Source organism: Typopeltis vanoorti, chromosome 13 (genome assembly GCF_054136105.1).
Source record: "Typopeltis vanoorti isolate ZY-2024b chromosome 13, IOZ_Tvanoo_1.0, whole genome shotgun sequence".
Taxonomy (NCBI): domain Eukaryota; kingdom Metazoa; phylum Arthropoda; class Arachnida; order Uropygi; family Thelyphonidae; genus Typopeltis; species Typopeltis vanoorti.
The window spans coordinates 70,217,714-70,237,549 of NC_143561.1; the positions used below are offsets into that span (position 1 = coordinate 70,217,714).

A 19,836-nucleotide genomic window follows, 5' to 3' on the forward strand; every position below is an offset into this window, starting at 1 on the left:
GGATTGAATTTAATAAAATTTAAGATGTACGTGAAAACTACTTCTGTAAAGTCATTGAAACAAAAACTTTCAGTTTTTTGTTTCAGTGACTATTTAATATGCAAAACTGAGCCAAATAAATTCATTTGTCTGAAGTATATAAGCTAAAATAAGTTAGATTTTTAATAAAATGTTTTATAACTTTTGATATACTTGTCAAATTTGAACAGAAATATCACCACTTGATAGAGTTCATTGAATAATATAACTTCATCACAGACATCATTATAGTTCTCTGGAAAACCACAGCACGTTGATAGTTGAGAATTCAACTCCAGTCAATGTAGTATTGCTGTATTGTGTAATCTAACATCATTGTAGTTAAATGGATAATCCAGTGAGCAGAAATCTTCCATTATTAACATAGAAATTACTGCTCATTTGGTAGCATGCTCCTTCTAGTCTGTGTTTCTGTTGTGCAATCGAGCTCTCCGAGTGTATATTGCATCCATTCTGCATTGGGTAAGCTCCTTTTTACAAGTTATTCAGTATTTATGGAATGCCTTTTTTCTTTCCCCCATAACTGATGTTTTATACCTTTGCAGGGTATGTACAATATTATGATAGTACTGTATAAATGACATTCTGTTAACTGTCAATCCACCAAGATCTTAGTTTTCATCTGTGTCTTTTGCCCTGCTAAACCTTTCTTTGTCATTCTGTTGATGTGATCATACCACCTTAGATTAGTTCCAGTCACTGTATATTCTTGGATGTAGATGTCAAGTTCCATTTTCTTATTTCATTTTACTATGATTCTACCATCAGTATTGTCTGTTCAATCCCCCAAAGTTTCTACAGAACTCTAATATTCAACAAAATAAATGCTGATAAATGAAAGCTTCAAAGTTTGCTATAATTGAAAGTTACTGTAAGTGATGGGCAGCAACTGGAACAAAATCTATGTGGAACTGGAATGAAAATAAATAATTTACCAACTAAATCACTTATTTACATGTCAAAATTTCACCAGCTGAGAATGAAATGACCTCGAGAATGATGGCAGTCATGTTTATGGAGGGTAACAGTAGTACTGTCCACAGTGATCATCCATGATTATTTGGTGATGGGATATGTCAATGAGCCAATCACATGCAATTACAGAAGAATACACTCAGAAATTGCCATTGTCACTCTCCATATATGTGATTGTCTGTGTTCTGAAGGTCATTTCATTCTCGATCTTTGCTGTGTCTTTAAAGTTCCTTTGATAATGCTAGCTTGAGCTGGCAAAATATCAGCATGTAAATAATTAACTGTGTAAATTTATTTTCATTTCATTCTATGCAGTTTTTGTTCCAGAAACATCTTGAATTATTTCAACAGCTATAAAAATTTGAGAAATACATTTTCCTGAATGTAGTTAGTGCTAGTTAATATCCCTTTTCCCATTTCTGTTTACAGATTTTGTATGGCACATATCTGGGCATGTCCTCCTAGTGAAGGTGATGACTATATCTTCCACTGTCACCCACCAGAACAAAAAATACCAAAACCGAAGAGACTTCAGGAATGGTACAAAAAGATGCTTGATAAAGGTATATTGGAGAGAATAGTTGTAGAATATAAGGTAAGAATGGGTATAAGCCCTCTTTGTTAATATATAAATACATAATTAACATATTATTATTATAAATGCAGGAGGTCTGTGTGGCGCTTTCATCCTCTGCACTAGGCCACACGAAAATAGACTTAAGGTCAAGTCTAGTCGCTGACTGGAACTTTTTCTAAGCCTTTCTTTGACTGGTTCCCAAGTTGGTCAATCTCGGGCACAGGCAAGCAGTTTTTTTTTGTCCTGTAAACTCAAGAAAATCGACCATAGAACCCACGTTATTTCACACAGTAACATATCCTGTTACTGCGTGTTAGGATTAGGTACCAAGAGATGACAACACTTGTTTGTCTGTCTCTTCATCATTTGCAGCTTATAATTAATGATAATCATGGGCCCACTATCTCTGATTGGCTACTGGTGGAGATTGAACTGCCCACTCAGTCAGCTATCTCCAAAAGCTAGATAGTGTTAAAAGGCCTCACCTACTCTTTATGAGGGAATAAAAGTTATTAACTGTTTTTGATTGCTGATAAATTCAGTTAAATTTACACCATAATCATATTTATGATAATTTATAGATCTCAAAATTGTGTAATTGAATAGGTTTGTAATGCTATATAAAAATTCACAGTGTAGTATTTTATAAATGCCAGTAATACTGTTATTTAGGTTGTACTTGATGAGAAGTTATATTCTTATGTTAATTTTTGTTTGCTGACATTTAGATGAGCAAACAAAGGTTTGCATGTGAAGTATCTTCATAACTAGACTTGCAGACTACTTGCATAGAGATGCTGTTTGACTTTGCTTTGGAACTTTGACTTTGACCTTTATTATTAAAATATAGTACTCTGAATGAAAAGTATTAGCGGGGGGGGGGGGGGTGAATAACTTTTTTGGGGAAAAGGGGACAGTTAGCCAAATAAGTTTAGGAACCACAGTCTAAATGATGGGTGCTTACTTAATATTTGAGAGCTTACATAATAACTGTGCCATACCCTATTGAAAGCTTTGGAGATATCAAGAGTGACCACATGGGACACACCATATTGTTCATTGTCATTTGTCCAAAGATTGATGACATAGTTAAGCAGATTTACAAATAATTTTTTTACTTGGTTATAGTTTAAATGAAACTTAGGCTAAAAAATTATACTCTTGTATTATATTCTTATATTTAACCCTTTATCCAAGTGTAAGAAACAAAGTTTGCATGTATGTGAAGTATCTTCAAAACTAGACTGCTTGTACATTGAATTAGTTTTGCATTAATAATGCATTAGTCCACCTCTCTGTGCACTCATGGCTCACAGATGCCTAGGAACAGATTCCACAAGGTGTTGAACATCTTTCATGCATAACTTGACCCATGTATGCTGCAGCAATTCCATCAGTTCACGCTCATTCCGTGGAAGAGGAGGATCACTAATTCTCACATCCCATTCTAGCATATCCCACATGTTCAGTTGGATTACAGTCATTGGAATTTGGGGTCCAAGGCAATGTGGCGAATTTGTTGTGTTCCTTCAACCACTCAGTAGTTGTACAAACTTGATGACAAGGTGCATTGTCCTGTTGAAATTTGGCACTGCATTCAGGGTAGACCTGCAGATATGGATGGAGATGGTCGGCTAACAGGTCCCTGTAGCATTCACCATTCAGTGTCTGTGGGATGATAACCAATGGAACTAAGGCGTGCCAGAAAAAAAAGCTCCCCTGAACATAACATCACCTCCACTGGCCTGTTGAACCCCAACTGTACAACCAAGGGACAGGGCTTCACGCTGTTTACAATAAATGCGAACCTGGCCATCAGCATGATGGTACAGCAGAAACACTCATCACTCCAAGCGACTTTCTGCCATCTGTTGAGGGTCCAATGTCAACGCTCCTTGCCTAATGCTAGGCATTGTTTGCGATGCCTGGCTGTCATCATGAATACCCTTGTTGGTCTCCATCTGTGGGACTCCAGGCAAACCAAGGTGCATGTGAAAATGTGTCAAACTGCCCTGCTGTTGTACTGGTGGGTGAGCTGTATGACTGTTGCATGTTGTTGCTGAGATACCAGGATTTCATGGTTAATCTAGTCCTGGTACACTCTTGATACAGGAGCAAACAACAAGTGCAGCTGTTTCTGATAAACTGTCACCTGTCTTCCATGTCCCAACTATCTGCCTGTGGTCAAATTGGCCAACGTCACCATGTTTTCCCATGACTGGCAAATGCTTACTGATTACATACAGAGGATATGTATGCCGATTTATGATAGCCACACGTGATATTGATATCATGATACTTTGTTATCGAACCGAATGTGTAAATTTGGGGGGAGGGTCCTAATGAAAAGCTAACTTAGTGTACATAGAGGTTAATGACTTCCATAATGCAAAGACACATGCTTTCAGATGCATATAATGCATGCTATGCATTATGGGAAATTTGGAAAATGGTTCTCTCCATTACTGTTTTTTAGAAAGAACTAAGATTATGCATTATGGAAAGGCCACTATCTTGACTGGTTTAGACCTTTATTGAGGTCTGGGTATCTCTTCTGGATCTGGCTGTCCCAGAAGAGATACCAAGTTAATCAGATTCCCTGTTGATTGACAGTGTGGAATTCATACTAGCAGTCATTTATTACTTGAGCTCTGTCAGAGTACCATAGGAGTTGAATGTTGATGGTTCTCTCCATTACTGTTTTTTTTATAGAAAGAATCGAGGTAAGTGAAATTGGGTGGTAGTTTTATAATAAGGATTTGTCATCCTCCTTAGGAATAGGTTGTATATTGGGTAATTTCCATGCTGCAGCTTACATAATCAGTGGAATATGAAAGCATAAATAGGTGACTCAGAATTGGAACTAACTCTAGATCACATTCCTTCGTTTCCCAAGTATGTCTAGAGTGCACACATACTCACTTCATGTACTTCATACCATCAAAATTGTATATACTTTGGTGGGTATTATTCTAGGCACTTTGTCTTGGTATTTATGGAGAAGTGGCAGATTTATGAGGTTTGATTTTAGCAGGCTAAATTTTTTGAAATCTTGATGCTACCGTGTTCGTTTAGGTTAAGTAAAGGTGATGATAGCCTTAAATTTTTCTGTTGTCCCAAGCACATCGCAGTACAGTCTAATAGTTGGGTTCCTTGCCGGTTATTTGTGTAGTTAGTAGCAATGGTATAATCAGCCAGATCTGATTTTCCACATTTGTTGTGGATATGTGATATGTCTTATGTTTCTCTTTCCTGGCCATTATAGTTCTGATTTGTAGACTTCGTGGACTCTCAGGCAAGTTGTTATTGAATTACATAAAATCTTTAGAACTGAAGAAATTCTTAAGTTTCATGCATTTCAACCACTTGAAAGTGGTTGGGATATACTACTCTGATAGACAGTCTGATATACTATAAAACTTTATCCGACTGTCTATCAGTGTAGTATATTCCAGTGAAGTCATTGCCAAATTATAGTCAGTGTTTCTTTTCAGTAAATTGTCACTAATGTGGGATTTTATTATACAGTAATCTCTCAGTTATTCAATCTTCAAATGAACAAACCTTCAATTAAAAACTAAGGTTCATATTTCCAAAGTCAGGGTGCAACAATAATCAGTGTCATTTCATTCATGTCAAGGAAAGCACAATGCACTTATTTATGTATGGAATGAATGTTACTGACAGAACAAGTCAAAGAATCCCAGTCCAGTTGAGCACAAATGTAAAAAGATTTTACAGTTGGAAAAAAAGTATTATTTAAACTGCTGAGTGTCTTTCTTTAAGATATACTGGCATTAAGTCAATTCATGTTGAAATTTGATTCTCAGATGACAGCAAATTGTAAAACATCAGACATTAGTGTACAGGTGTCAACACATGATGAGAGTTTAAAAAAGATTAATCATCTTTCGCAATTCTCATTAAACAAAAGCAAGCATTTTATTAAGCAGATATCTTAATTTTCCATTATCTCCTAAATTCATTCATACTGAGAAAACTTCAGCTGGTTGATTATCATATTTAAATAGTGGAGAGTTTTTTAATATTTTTCATGGAAAATGCCCTCTGTGTGTGTGTGTGTGTGTGTGTGTGTGTGTGTGTGTGTGTGTGTGTGTGTGTGTGTGTGTGTGTGTGTGTGTGTGTGTGTGTGTGTGTGTTATGTCATGTCATGTCATGATATTAGGAGAAAAGCTTCAAAATCCATTTTTTTCTTTCACTGCATTAATACTAGCTCCTTAGCAGCACATTTGAAGCAAAAAAAAAGACACATGCTCTTCATTTGGAAAGATCTGGTTTTGATCCCTTCAGGAAATGTAAAGAACTTTTATACAGGCTTCAAAACATGAGTTATATAGAAATATTGTAGGGCAGCACACTAGTAGATGGATTGTTATTTGAAGTGATATCACACTAAGTTTAAATATATGTATTTTAATGAACGGTGCTTGTCTCTTATTTCATTGCATCACTGTGTTTCCTTTCTTAGTCATTTTTGTGCAGAAATTACTTCTTCTGAAGACAAAGCGGCTGGTAAATACGTGCCATGCTCAACTTGCATTGGTTCTCATCTTGACGCTATTTTAATTTTAATCCTCTTTTGCACATTTTTTAAATAAATGAGAAATTTCTTTGTAAGTGTAATATAACTCATTTAACTATTTTTTTTTTTTTTAAATATGTTTCTCTGTTTCTTTATATAAAGGTTTGACTTTCTTTATAGGATATTTTAAAACAAGCAACTGAAGATAAATTAAGTAGTGCTGCTCAATTGCCATATTTTGAGGGGGATTTTTGGCCAAATGTTTTAGAAGAAAGTATAAAAGAGTTAGATCAAGAAGAAGAAAAAAGAAAGGCTGAAGCTTCTGCAGCAGCAGCGGCGGCAGCAGCTGCCGCCGCCGCCGCTGCTGCTGCTTCTGAAACGTCTAGTGAAGGAAATGGAATTGGAGGAACAACAAGTGGCAGTGGAGGAGCAGCTGGTGGAAGTAGTGGTGATGCAACAACTGGTGAAGAAGGAATAGTAATTGATGTAAATATATAATTATTTATATAATATTAAAATATTAATTATGATAATTGTATTTAAATTTTTTGAATATCTGCATGAATTTATTCTGCATAAACCCTTCTAGATAAATGTTTTCCATCTTTCTGATTAGGACTTAGTATGAAGCAGATAATGTTAATGTCATATTTCATTGCATGGTTCACATTAGGGTTTACAAAATGGTCTGTCATGGATGGTTGATTCTTTTATTTATTTTTTCTTCACATACTTAATAAAATTTGCTATATGCTGTCATACACTTTTACTTTTAAACATTATTATACTAAATTTACAAAGCAAAAATGGCATTCTACCTCCATATCCACAATAAATCTGTTTACTTCACATTTCTGGAAATTTACAATCCCTTTGATTTTGCTAGTAGTTGACTTTAAATTCAGACAAGGTAAATTCACAGCTTCCAGCTGCTACTGTGTTTCTTGTAAACAGAAAATTTTTTAATATAAGGACTTCCACGTTACTTATTCATAGGTTGGGCGTTGTAATAAGTTGCTCCTATTTTTTATTGCTTTTCCAATTTTATCCTCCAAAATCTCTGTAAAATGAAATAGCATAAGAGACTCAGTATTCCTGGACAAATCTGTAAGTACTTCGAGTCTCTCAAAATAGTTCTTTTTCTTTTTTTTTTCCTCTGAGTTTCATGTCATCCATGTGCAAGCACCCATTATGCCTACTACATGAAGCAAAGATGGTGACAACAAAGCTCAACAGTGGCGGAGTGCAACTGGTCTTGCTAGAGTGGCACAGTTGCAGACTAGACATTGCCAACACAAAAGAAAGGACTGTGTGTGTGTGTGTGTGTGTGTGTGTGTGTGTGTGTGTGTGTGTGTGTGTGTGTGTGTGTGTGTGTGTGATCTCTATTGTCAGTGGTTTCACATTTACTGTGCAAATATAGATGAACTGGCACATAAACTGTTTACTAGCCTGAATCATTTTCTTCTGTCTATTGTGCCTTCCTTCATTCTCCTAAACTTGGGAAAGCACACTGTCAGTCAGCAGTTCTTCCTCACTGTCAACAACAGACTCTCCTGCAAAATCATCTCGATGGAAAACAAGCTCGAACTTCTTGACAATCAGTACTTAAGTGTAAATTTACTCTGTCTATAACAGTAACAAACTCCACAACCTAATTGCGTCAGCAGTACACAACTCAGTTGAGGCTAAAAACAAGAAGCTCTGCACTGTCATTCTCAACTTTTGTGTAGAAACTAATACATTGACGATATCACTCAGTTAGCTGATGAATGCTGATCTCAGAAAATCATCAGGTGCCACTGATTCAGACCCATGAACAAAAAGAAAGGACAGAATGAACTTCCTGTACCTCATAAAAGTGACCTGTTACACTGAGCGGCACATCAGATATAATAGCAGTAGTGATCAAGAAGTTTAAAGGCACTTTCCCCTGATTGCATTATACGAGCCCTCTCCAACCTTACTTTAACCTAGAGTGGCACAGTTGCAAACTAGACATTGCCAACACAAAAAAATGATGTGTGTGATCTCTATTGTCACTGGTTTCATATTTGCTGTGCAAATATAGATGGGAACAATGCCATCATAATCTACAACAGCAACTGTAAGTAAAATGCTAAAGTGTTGACAGCAACTTGATCATTGACTATAAAGAAGGAATGTTATTGTGGAAATCAAGTGCTATTACTAGTAACCATGAAAACCAGAATACAGGTGCTGCATAGGAAATGTGCATGTCCCAAGTGGTCAACAACAAATCCCAGAACCTTCCATATCCACTTCACAAGTATCCATTGCCTCAGTTCTAACATCAACACGTTCACTTCCATGCCATGTCGTCTGCAAAACCCAAACCTACTTTTCCTGTCAGAAACTGAAATTTCAACAAGTGTTCTCTGCCAGGTTGGCAGGAAAATGACCCAGAGGAAGACCAAGATATAGGTGGATTGATACGGTACAAAGTGCCTTAGACAATAGAAAAATAAGATCTGATAATGTTGGAGTCTTGACAAGTAACAGACTGATTTGGAGGAAAATTGTAGATAGGAAGTTAAGAATTATGTAAATTTTTCATGTAGTATAAATACTATCATATTCTGTACACCCCTTGAGGGTACATGTCAGGAATTTGATGATGATACCCTTTGACCTTCTTTCAACTCAAGGGGTGGTATCTCTCATAGCAGTACCATTAGTCTGTTTGTAGATTTTTTTTCTTGCCATGTAAAAGTAACCTGCATGCATAGTAAATTTTAAATAATTCAAAAATATTGTGTGTGTATGGCAGAGGGGGAATTAGACTATTAATTCTAATAGATTCTAAACTATATATTCATGTTAAACCATCCCACATAAATATGGGGTGGTTTAATATGAACAGGTTTTATTTTGTTGATGATTTCTTTTCTGTCAAGAAGTTACTTTTTTCTTTTGAGACATAGTGGGGTCTTGATCAATAATTTGATAAGTAGAATTGTCACTTAGAAGATCCTGCATTTTTTTTTTTTTTTTTTTTTTTTTTTTGTAATCTTCTTCATTCATGATAACTGTGGCATTACCTATCGGCTTTAGTGATCACAGTTTTTTTATTCTTGTATAACCTTTTTAAAGCAGCTATTTTATTTTGTGGTATATTGTTTTTATGTAGTTTCGATTTGTTTAGAATGCTAAACAAATCTAAAAGCAATGAAATTGGTTTGAATACTGTCTTGTTAGATTCACATCTAACTTCTGTCTACTCAATAGATGCTGTCTACATGAATCTTGTAAAGTGGGTCTCTCTCATTCACGTGCACACACACTAAAATTCTTTGTTCAGTTTATTATCTTTTGCAAAACAATATCCTTTATTTATAAAAAAAATTAAAATGCATGTTTATAAGACAGTTAGTCATAGCACCATTTCACTTATTGCTCTTGAATATGTTTTGATAAATTATTACTTTAAATACTGGCATTTTTAGGGTAAGAAGAAGGGTCAAAAAAGTAACCGCAATAAAAAATCTAACAAGAATAAAAATAACCAGAGGAAAAATAACAAGAAATCCAATCTTCCAAATATAGGCAATGATTTGTCAGCAAAGATTTATTCTACAATGGAAAAACATAAAGAGGTATTTTTTTCTCTTTATTCTTATTTTTTAATTTCTAAGATTTGTTAATTGCGAATTAAGCTGGATGAGTGTTGTGTTTTATTTATATTTATGGTGATGTTTTTTTTTTAATCTATGAATTAACTTCTTTTACAATTGCCATTGAGTTTTCTAAGTGTATAATAATTGCAGAAATGTGTGAAATATATATAATTTTGAACCTTTCTGCATAAAATTTATACATGACACCAAATATATTGTTAACATTAAAAACAGGTTAGTTTTATAAAAGTAAATCATTCTTTGCTTTTTTCTCTGCTTCTGATCAACAAAATAGGTTCATATAGTATGTTTTCATCAGGTTAAAACCCGATATGGATAAGATGATCAAATTCTTATTCTCCCCCCCCCCCCCCTCACAAAGTTTTAATAGTTCTTTGAATGAGAGAATTATTGTGAAAACCGTTATTTTTTCATTCAACATTTTTGAACATTTTGACCTTCTGAAAACAACACATAAAAAAGCTTTAACAGAAATGATGACTGTTGACTAGTTTGCTGATGAATGGGAAGCAATTTCAAGTACAGCGACGTGGACAAATTTTAGGATGGGAGATTCAGCAGTGTTTGTTTAATGAACAGTTTGTTTGTGGTCTCACAGAATTGACAGAAAGGAGTAGAGGAATTCTTTGAGTCTTTAGAGGAGGCACAAGGAAAAGGTTGGTTCTAATTGAGTTTTAGGCAGAAAACTAGGAAATGAATACAAGACATCTGTAGGAAATTTTGATGAGAAGGGAAAAACATAGCCTATAAGTTAAAATCTGACACATGGAAGAAGTAGAGGAATTATTTGAGTCTTTAGAGGAGGCACAACATAAAAGGAAAGATTGGTTCTCATTGAGTTTTAAGCAGAAAACTAGGAAATGAAGACATCTGTAGGAAATTTTGATGAGAAGGGAAAAACATAGCCTATAAGTTAAAATCTAATGCATGGAGTTTAAATTTGCCATGCTGATATTAAAAATTATATCCATTTTTATGAGTGCTGTGAGGTTTTTTTTCACAACCCAGAAAACTTTCAATGTTTCCTCTAAGTGTGTGTTCACATACAAGTTTTTGCTTTCAGAATTTCTAATTTATAGTCAGTAGTTTTTGAACTTACTATAAAAACGAATTATATGATAAATAATACTTGTCACTTATTTATTGGTAATTTCTCCACTTCAATATGCTCTAACCCAGTGGTTCTCAAGCTTTTTACCTCTGAGCCCCACCTGACAAGAAAAAACATTGTCAACCCCTCCCTCCCCCTGCCAATTTTATTTATCTAAATAGAAGTCATACTAAATTTGAAGTTTTATTGTTTATTTTGTGTTTTCTACATACTATTTATTATGACACAAAATAAATAAAGTATCACAATAGTAGGCCTACATTTGCAATTAACCAAAATATGTAGTGAAATGAAACAATATTTAACCAACAAGTATTTAATTTTCCTCTGTAAAAATAATCAAACATTTAAATGTCAAAGTCATGTGATGGATGGGCCTGCTTTTGAGAACAAAGTTTATCAAAACATGGTCTAATATCAGAAATGGCCAATCTAAGTTCTTTAGCAATATTTAGTCTTGAACGATACTTTGACTTTATAGCTGCCAAAGCAGAAAAGCCTTTTTCGTATAAATAAGTTGTTGCAAAAGGAATAAGGATCTTCAATGTTTTTTGGCTCAAAGTTGGGAATTCCTTGCCAATAAAACCTGTATCATTCAAAGTTTTTCTTTCTGTATTTTTAAAACTGATTTAGGGCAGTTTTTTATCTGTAGGAAAGCATGCCTCACCCCCCCCCCCCCCTTCAAGCTATTTGTGCCCTACAATTTGAGAACCACTGCTCTAACCCATTCCAACTTAATATGAATTATATGATAAATAATACTTGTCACTTATTTATTGGTAATTTTTCCACTTCAATATACCCATTCCAACTTAATACACTCTGATTAGTTACTTTCATCCTGTACTGTTTGGAGAACTGATGCTGATTTCAGCAAGTTGCAGAGACATATTTGTTTAGAGTGTGTGCTATCTATACAGTACAGTCACTTGAACCTGTGCAAATAGGGATGAGTTTTTGTAGCTTTAAGGATTTAAACAAACTAATGCTCACGATTTTATAGATTATAGCTAGACAAAAAAGGGGCACATTAATATGAGAAATATTACATTAACTCTGAGACCAGAAACTTAACACAGAAAATGTTTTTCATGCTACATAAACTAGCAAAAATTAGAGGGAACATTGATAACATGCATTTCTTTATTCTCTCAGTTTCTTTGTTTTCTAAAATTACAAAGAAAATAAATTTATGAGAAAAGAAAATGAAAGCATTTATATTCGCAATTTAATACTCTGCTAGATGAATCTTCAAGACGATATTACAATAAAAATTTTATTTCTTGGCATATTTGTAACTTTGCTTTTGAAATCTAGATTATCCCTCTCCTCAAGAAATTTTGCTCTTGCATTTTTGATACCATTCCATGCTTTTTTTATATATATTATGGTCTGTTATTCAAAATGGTCTCCTCAAAAATACCTTCTTTAACATTGGCATTTTAAAGATTGAACATTTTTAATGACTTAACATATTCACTATTCTTATCCAACCTTGGCAAACTACTTTCTTGTGTTGCCGCTGCTTCATATATTAGCAGTGGCAACAGAGTACTATTTGGATCCACTAAAGTTTTATGGGGTTATGTTTATGTTGAATTTGTATCCACTGCTGTGTAATCAGGTGAATAAAAATAGAGTTGTTCCAATGCCCACTCTTAGAGAAGAGATGACAGTGATCTGCAGGATATAAACAGGTAACTAGATTTACGTCCAAAGAACAATGCAGAGAACTTAAATTACAACAGATTAACCATCCTGCTCTTTATTTTGCGCTTCATCAAGGGGTTCATCATTTTCATAGTGTTGTGTAAGTTTCTTCAGTGGGACTGAAGCAAAAGTATTGCTTTTCTAGCAAAATGCATTTCAAACTTCTTTCAGATAAGTTACTGAGCAACCTCCACTGACTTGCATCATATACAGTTAATCTGGCTATAGCAAAGTTACTGTGACAAGCTGCTGAAAGTCGCAACCAAACTCCCCATAAATGCACTATAACAAACTATTTATGTGGTCCTTATAAGTTTGCTACAGTAAGATCTAATACTTCTGTGCCTAAACCATTTTGAAGTACAGAAATATTGTTGCAGTATTCTTGTGAATCATCCTATACAAAAAGTATGTTAAATCTATTCTCATAACTTCTGTATACCAAGAAAATAAATTCCAGACTGCATTTATGATCAGTCGCTTTTTTAGACATTATGGTGGAGTGAACAAATAAGACATTGGAGTTACAGTAGTGCAGATCTCTGGCATCCGTGTGGCCAGTTGTTCCTTCCTTACTGATCAGTCATTCATATTGAATGTGAAGGGTTTAATATTTTCAGGGAAGATAGAGATGATGGGGGGGGGGAGTACTGCTGATGATAGATGAATTGTAGCCAAAAAGAATGGAGACAGGTGGGAGGGTGGCTGTTCATTTGAAGCAATTTGGTGTGAGATTAAGGCCAGTAAGACAAAATATACAGTTGGTTGTTGCAATAGGCCAGGGAGTTCTACAGATGATATGGAAGACAAGCATTGCCAAATTAGTACAATGAGTACAGATCGAGTGATTATTATGGGGGACTTCAGCTATGGAGATATGGACTGGAAAGAAGAAAGATAACATAGCAGGAAGGAAATAAAATTTACACTCCTGCTAAGAGATAATTACTTAAGGCAGCATGTGATGGAGGAGACTAAGGTTGGGAGAGTATTGTGCCTGGTCATAGGATCAGAAGAGCTATCCATTACCAAGGTAACAGCATTATCTCCATTTGGTGAAAGTGACCATGTGATCTTGACTTGGGCGATTGTAAAACATGAGGAATATTCTATCAAGAAAGGGTATTTGTGAAACTACAAGGCAGGTGATTATGACATGCTTAGTAAGAAGCTTTAATCTGTACCGTGGCATAAAACACTGTAGGGTAAGAATGTTAGTAGTGCATGAGATATAGTTAAGGGTCATCTAGAGGATTAACCCTCCTTACCTTGTATACCGGTAAGGAGGGTTAATCACGGGAGTTAGATGGATAAGTAATATCATTAAGTAGCAGAAAAAGAAAATGCTGTGGAGAGTATATAGAGAGAAAGGTGAGCAGCAAACTCATGAAAACAGTACAAGACTCAGGAAAGAAAAGTGACCAGCATAGCAAGAAAGGCAAAATCAGATTATGAGAAGAATCTAGCTGAGCAGGCCAAAGGAAATCGCAAAGAGTTCTTTCATTATGTGGCAAGTAAGAGGAAGAATGACTATTGAAGATTAACCTTAACGAGTGATGACAGGAGACAGAGGCAGATAAAATAGTTGAGTTACCACTTTGCTAGGGCATATCATCGTAGTGATATTACTGCTTTAACCTGTGTGACAGACAGACACTAGTGTGGGTACAGAGGCAGATGAATTGAAGGTTCTTAGGATATTGCAGAATCTCAATGTAAATACAACTGTGGGATTAGATGGAATATCAGCTAGGGTTTTGCGAGAATGTGCAAGGAAACTGGCAATGCCTTGGACTAAGCTCTTTAATTTAATTTTCAGCTCTGGTAGAATTCCAAGGGAGTGGAAAGAGGGCAAAATAATTCATTTGCATGAGGGAGGTTCTGAGATTGCAGTAGCATATTATAGACCTATTAGTATCTCAGGCATGGTGGAAAATGTTATCTATCAAGAATGGATAGATAACAATATGATATTGTATGCGGGCCAACACTGCTTTGTAAAGGGTCGGTCATGCCTTAATAATTTACTAACATTTTATAATAGAGTAGCAGCTTCTTCTTCTTCTACTACAGCTATTCCCACTTAAGTAGGGTCACTGTTTGTGGTGAGTCTCCTCCACGATTTCCTGTCTTGGGCTGTAGCCACATCCAAGTTCTTCATCCTCAATGAAGGAAAATGTTATCTATCAAGAATGGATAGATAACAATATGATATTGTATGCGGGCCAACAACGGCTTTGTAAAGGGTCGGTCATGCCTTAATAATTTACTAACATTTTATAATAGAGTAGCAGCTTCTTCTTCTTCTACTACAGCTTTTCCCACTTAAGTAGGGTCACTGTTTGTGGTGAGTCTCCTCCACGACTTCCTGTCTTGGGCTGTAGCCACATCCAAGTTCTTCATCCTCAAGTCCTCCTCCACCATCTCCCTCCATCTCTTCTTTGGCCGTCCCCGCTTCCTCTTCCCATGCACATCCATCTGCATGACCTTTCTTCCCACATACTCTTCCTCACTCCTCATCACATGACCAAACTATCTCAACCTTGCCTCATGTATCGTTGCTCCTAAGTTCGTAACTTTCACCGTTCCCCTTATATAATAATTTCTCAGATGATCCTTTCTGGTCACACCGCACATCCACCTAAGCATTCTCATCTCCGCTGCCTCCATCCTGCTGATGTTATTTTTCCTCAAGGCCACAGTTTCCAAAGCATACGTCATAGCTGGTCTCACTACTGTCCTGTAAATTTTGCCTTTTAGATTAATCGGCACCCTCTTATCACATAGCACTCCAGCCATCTCTCTCCAGTTCCTCAATCCTGCATCCCACTTCCTTCTCAGTCTCACCATCCTCTTTCATTGTTGAACCTAAGTATCTAAAGTCACTGACCTTCCTGATGACATTTCCTTCCAGCTCCAGATCTGTCTCCTGGCTGCCATCCACTTTGCAACACATATACTCGGTCTTACTTCTGCTCAGTCTCATACCTCTCTCTTCCAGTACTTTCCTCCAACTTTCCAGTTTGGCTGCCACTTCTCTTGATTCTGCATACAGCACGATATCATCTGCATACAACATAGTCCAAGCCACATCTTCTCTCACCTCCTTAGTCACCGTCTCCATCAATATTAAACAGGAACGGACTTAATGCAGACCCTTGATGCAAGCCAACTGTCACTGGAAAACTTTCTGTCACTCCCAGGCAGGTTCGAACACTTGTCTTCACATTTCTGTATATCTCCTGCACCAACCTGACATATTTCTCTGGTATCTTCTTCTCCCTCAGACATCTCCAGACTTCTTGCCTTTTTATAATAGAGTAGCAGCTAAGTTGGATAAAGGAAATGGCTACACGATGATTTTGCTGGATTTTTCAAAGGCATTTGACAGAATACCACATGGAACTGTTACACAAATTGGAACAAATGGGAATGGGTATGACTCTGGTTAATGGACAGATATCAAAAAGTGGCATATGGAGGGACAGAATCGAGGCAAAAACAAGTGACTACTGGTCTGCTCCAATGTTCAGTGCTGGGACCATTGCTGTTTAATTTATACATATATGATATAGGAAATAATCTGAAAGGAAATATTCGGTTGTTTGCTGATAATGCAAATTTAGGTAGAGTAATAATTGATCAGGGCAATGTAGAGAGCTTTCAGGAAGATTTAAATAGGCTGTCAGCATGGGCAGAAATTAATGGGTGTCAGTTAATGTCGAGCAGTCTATTTTGGGATAAATAAATTACAAGCCGTGTATCACATTGATAGTACTGCACTCCAGGAAATAGATGAAGGTGGAGATTTAGGGAGAGTTAAAGTTTAGAGGCCATATTGCTAAGGTTGCCCGTAAGATTACTTGACTTTTGAAAAACACATTAACAAGTAGAGATAAAGAAGTTGTTATTCTTCTTTATAAGGTCTTCATATGCCTGCATCGGATTACTATGCTCAAGTTTGGCTCCTGGGTTTCTTGTGGGTGAGGAAGTGGTGGAGAGGATTCAGAGGCAAATAACCAAGATGGTGAGTGACTTATGGAATGTTCCCTATGATGATAGATTGAAAGTGTGTGGATTGCAGAAGTTGGTTGATATGAGGAAAAGAGGAAATATGACAGAAACATTTAAATTGCTTAAAAGATTTTACAGGATAGATTCAGGGGAAATGTTTTAGCACTTAGCTAGAGCTAACAGAGCTTTATTCATCCCTGGAAGTTGAATAAAGGTGTATTAGTAGGGGTGTGAGGAATAGACTTTTTGCTTGGAGAGTTGTGAATGAGTAGAATGGGTTGCCAGAATCAATTGTGAGTGCTTTGTCTGTTAATGGGTTCAGGGAGAGATATATAGTTTGGGTCTCCCATGATGAGTCTTTGGACTCAATGGAGGTGCCTGTATAATAATAATAATAATAATAATAATATTGAAGGCTCATAACTACGGAAAAAATTTTGCTGGGGATGTGGAATTCCCATGGATCATTGTAGGAGGTTGTGGTGTGGTCCTGTAAAAAGTTAACAGCTCCTGTCTTATACTGTATTAACATCACCTTTGGAATCATAACAAAAGTATTGTCTATAAAGTCATCATTGAAAGTATAGATAAATTAGGTTCATAAGTACTTGCCTGGTGATGCAAACAAAAAATTTGAATGGAAACTGTCTTTCCTGTTATTATCAAAAAAAGAACCATACTGCTTCATTTCTGTGATGTAAATTATATAGAAATAGTAGATATTAAAGATTCAACATTATTTCAAAGCGTAAGCTCTCTCTCTCTCTCTCTCTCTCTTGTCAAAATTTTGAAACTTCTGAATTTTTTACATATATTTGGCTTTAAAATAATATTGGATCTTTAATATCCACTATTTCTGTCCTCCCTATTCCTGGTGCCTATAGCTTTGCATGTTGATTAGTCCAAAAATAACCATCTTCCCCATGACTTTTTTTATTTTATGCCACACTATTGAAATAATAAAAGGAAAATGCTTCGTGTTTTTTCGAGCCCATTTTATGGGTTGATACACACACACACACAGGCACGTGATTAACTTTATGCAGCATATTTAGCTTGATCTCTAAGTTTTATCTGAAAGTATTTTCAAAATATACATATTTGACAATTTCTTAAATGTTGTTACTGCACATGATATATAGGATATTGTAAATCTTCTTTTCAGTCATTTTCTGTCCACTGCCGGACGAAGGCCTCCTCCAGTTCTTTCCACCTTTCTCTGTTCTTGGCAATGGTTGACCAGTTTTCCTCAACAAAATTTGACAATTCATCACTCTACCTTCTTTTAAGACGACCTCAGCCTCGTTTCCCTTCTTTTGGAATCCAGTTTGTTAGTATGGTGGGCCATCGCTCATCTTCTCTTCTGGGTAGATGTCCAGCCCATTTCCATTTTAGTTGCTTATGGTGAAGAATGAGTTAGTGATGTGAGTCTGGCTTCTTATCTTTTAATGTGATGCCTAGCATCAACCTCTCCATTTTTCTTTGAGTTGTTGTTAGTTTATTGCCAGTGCTTTTTTTAGCGGCCAAGTTCCACAACCTTATGTAATGACTGGAAGTATACATGGTTTAAATGTCTTCCTTTTTAAACAGAGTGGGACATCATTGTTTTGAAAAATGCTTTTCAATTTTCTGAATGCACTCCAGGCAACTTTCCTATTTATTTCCTTTTGGAGTCCACAGTTTAGATTAATGAGATATCCTAAGTATATATATGAAGCGACTCTTTCCTTCATTTTCCAAGATGAACTGAATTTCCATTTCAGTTCATCTTGATATTGATCTCTCTCTCTCTCCATGTCTTGCTGGCTAAATACCTGTTTTTGCTAACCTTTCCTTTCCTGTCTGTTGAAATGACCATACCATCTCAGATTCGTTCTGTTTACATTCTTTAATACTTCAATGATTTCAAGTTTTCCTTTCCGATCTTTTCATTTATGATATAATTCTGCGAGTGATGTCATCTCTTTATTCACTTGATTTCTGTAGGCTTCAGAATATGCTATTCATTAATCAATCATATTGTTTATAAATCCATCCCTTTGGATCCATAAGTTAAAATTGACTTCAAACCTAGCAGTGTTTTGTGTGATTTCTCTGTTATTCCATCGAAATTTATTCAACTGACTTTCAGCCATACCACCTTTGTTCATCTGTTAATCAATTTATAAATTTAGTTTGCTATCATCATTCCCCTCCTGTGAGGGCCTTCTTATTCTTTTTTTTTATGCTTTTTCCATTTCAAGTCTTTTTTACTATCCTATCTTCCAGACCACCACCACATGAACTAATGTCTTACCACCTTGTTTGCCTTGCAGTACAATCCATGAACATCCAAAAGGGTATCATGGTAGTCTTGCACTACTATGGTCTTGCTTCAACAAGACAGACAGTCCTGGGCATCTCAGCTAGTATCATTGCTGGTGGGCTTGTCTGTGAGGGTCAACTTACAGACAAGCCCACCAGCTGAAATATTACCGAGATAAAGAGCCAGTAGGCTTCACTTCGGAGAAATAAGTTTATTCAAATTAAGTGGATATTGAATCCAACATTATTTCTTAGCTGAATAAGAAAATCAAAGATAGGAAATCTTAGAGTTTCATGCCAAATATAGAAAACTATAAAAGTTCGGTGAGTCCAAGCATAAGCCAACACCTAATTTGAATAAACTTACTTTGTCGAAGTGAAGCCTATTTGCTCTGCACTACTGCAGCTCTGCACTACTGCAACCTCAGTATTTACATCTAGGTGTACCTACTAACTGATGAGACCTCAAAAAAGGTCGAAACTGGTCTGGGTAGTGACCGTCTCTCATAATGTACAACAGCATACATCTCCTAGGAGTTGTGTTGTACATTATGGGAAAATATTAAGGACAGTGATTGGACCTTACTCCACCTTTACTACGAGTTGCCCCAGCATATACCAGGTGTTGGCTTATGCTTGGACTCGCCGAACTTTTATAGTTTTCTATATCGGCATGAAACTTAGATTTTCTATCTTTGAGTTTCTTATTCGGCTCAGAAATAATGTTGGATTCAATATCCCCTTAATTTGAATAACTGAAATATGTTTTTTTTTTTTTCCCTATACATTCTCCATTGGATGTGCAGTTGTTTACATTTTCCTGTTCTATTTTCACACTTTATCTTTTTTTCTTGCTGATTTTCATGCAAAGCTTGTTACAAGTCCTAATGAATTGCAGTAGATTTAG

General features: G+C 35.9%; 1 protein-coding gene across 2 annotated transcripts in view; it reads left to right on the forward strand.

Annotated features, from left to right (window-relative positions):
- The window catches only part of LOC150100272 (histone lysine acetyltransferase CREBBP-like), a 345,238-nt gene that overhangs the window by 296,359 nt on the left and 29,043 nt on the right, over positions 1 to 19,836 (forward strand). For both annotated transcript variants that reach the window (XM_090403052.1, XM_090403053.1), the window contains exons 22-24: positions 1,444 to 1,609; positions 6,315 to 6,620; positions 9,599 to 9,748. In XM_090403052.1, the coding sequence (XP_090259178.1) occupies positions 1,444 to 1,609; positions 6,315 to 6,620; positions 9,599 to 9,748 (622 nt within the window). The remainder of the gene's footprint in view (positions 1 to 1,443; positions 1,610 to 6,314; positions 6,621 to 9,598; positions 9,749 to 19,836) is intronic.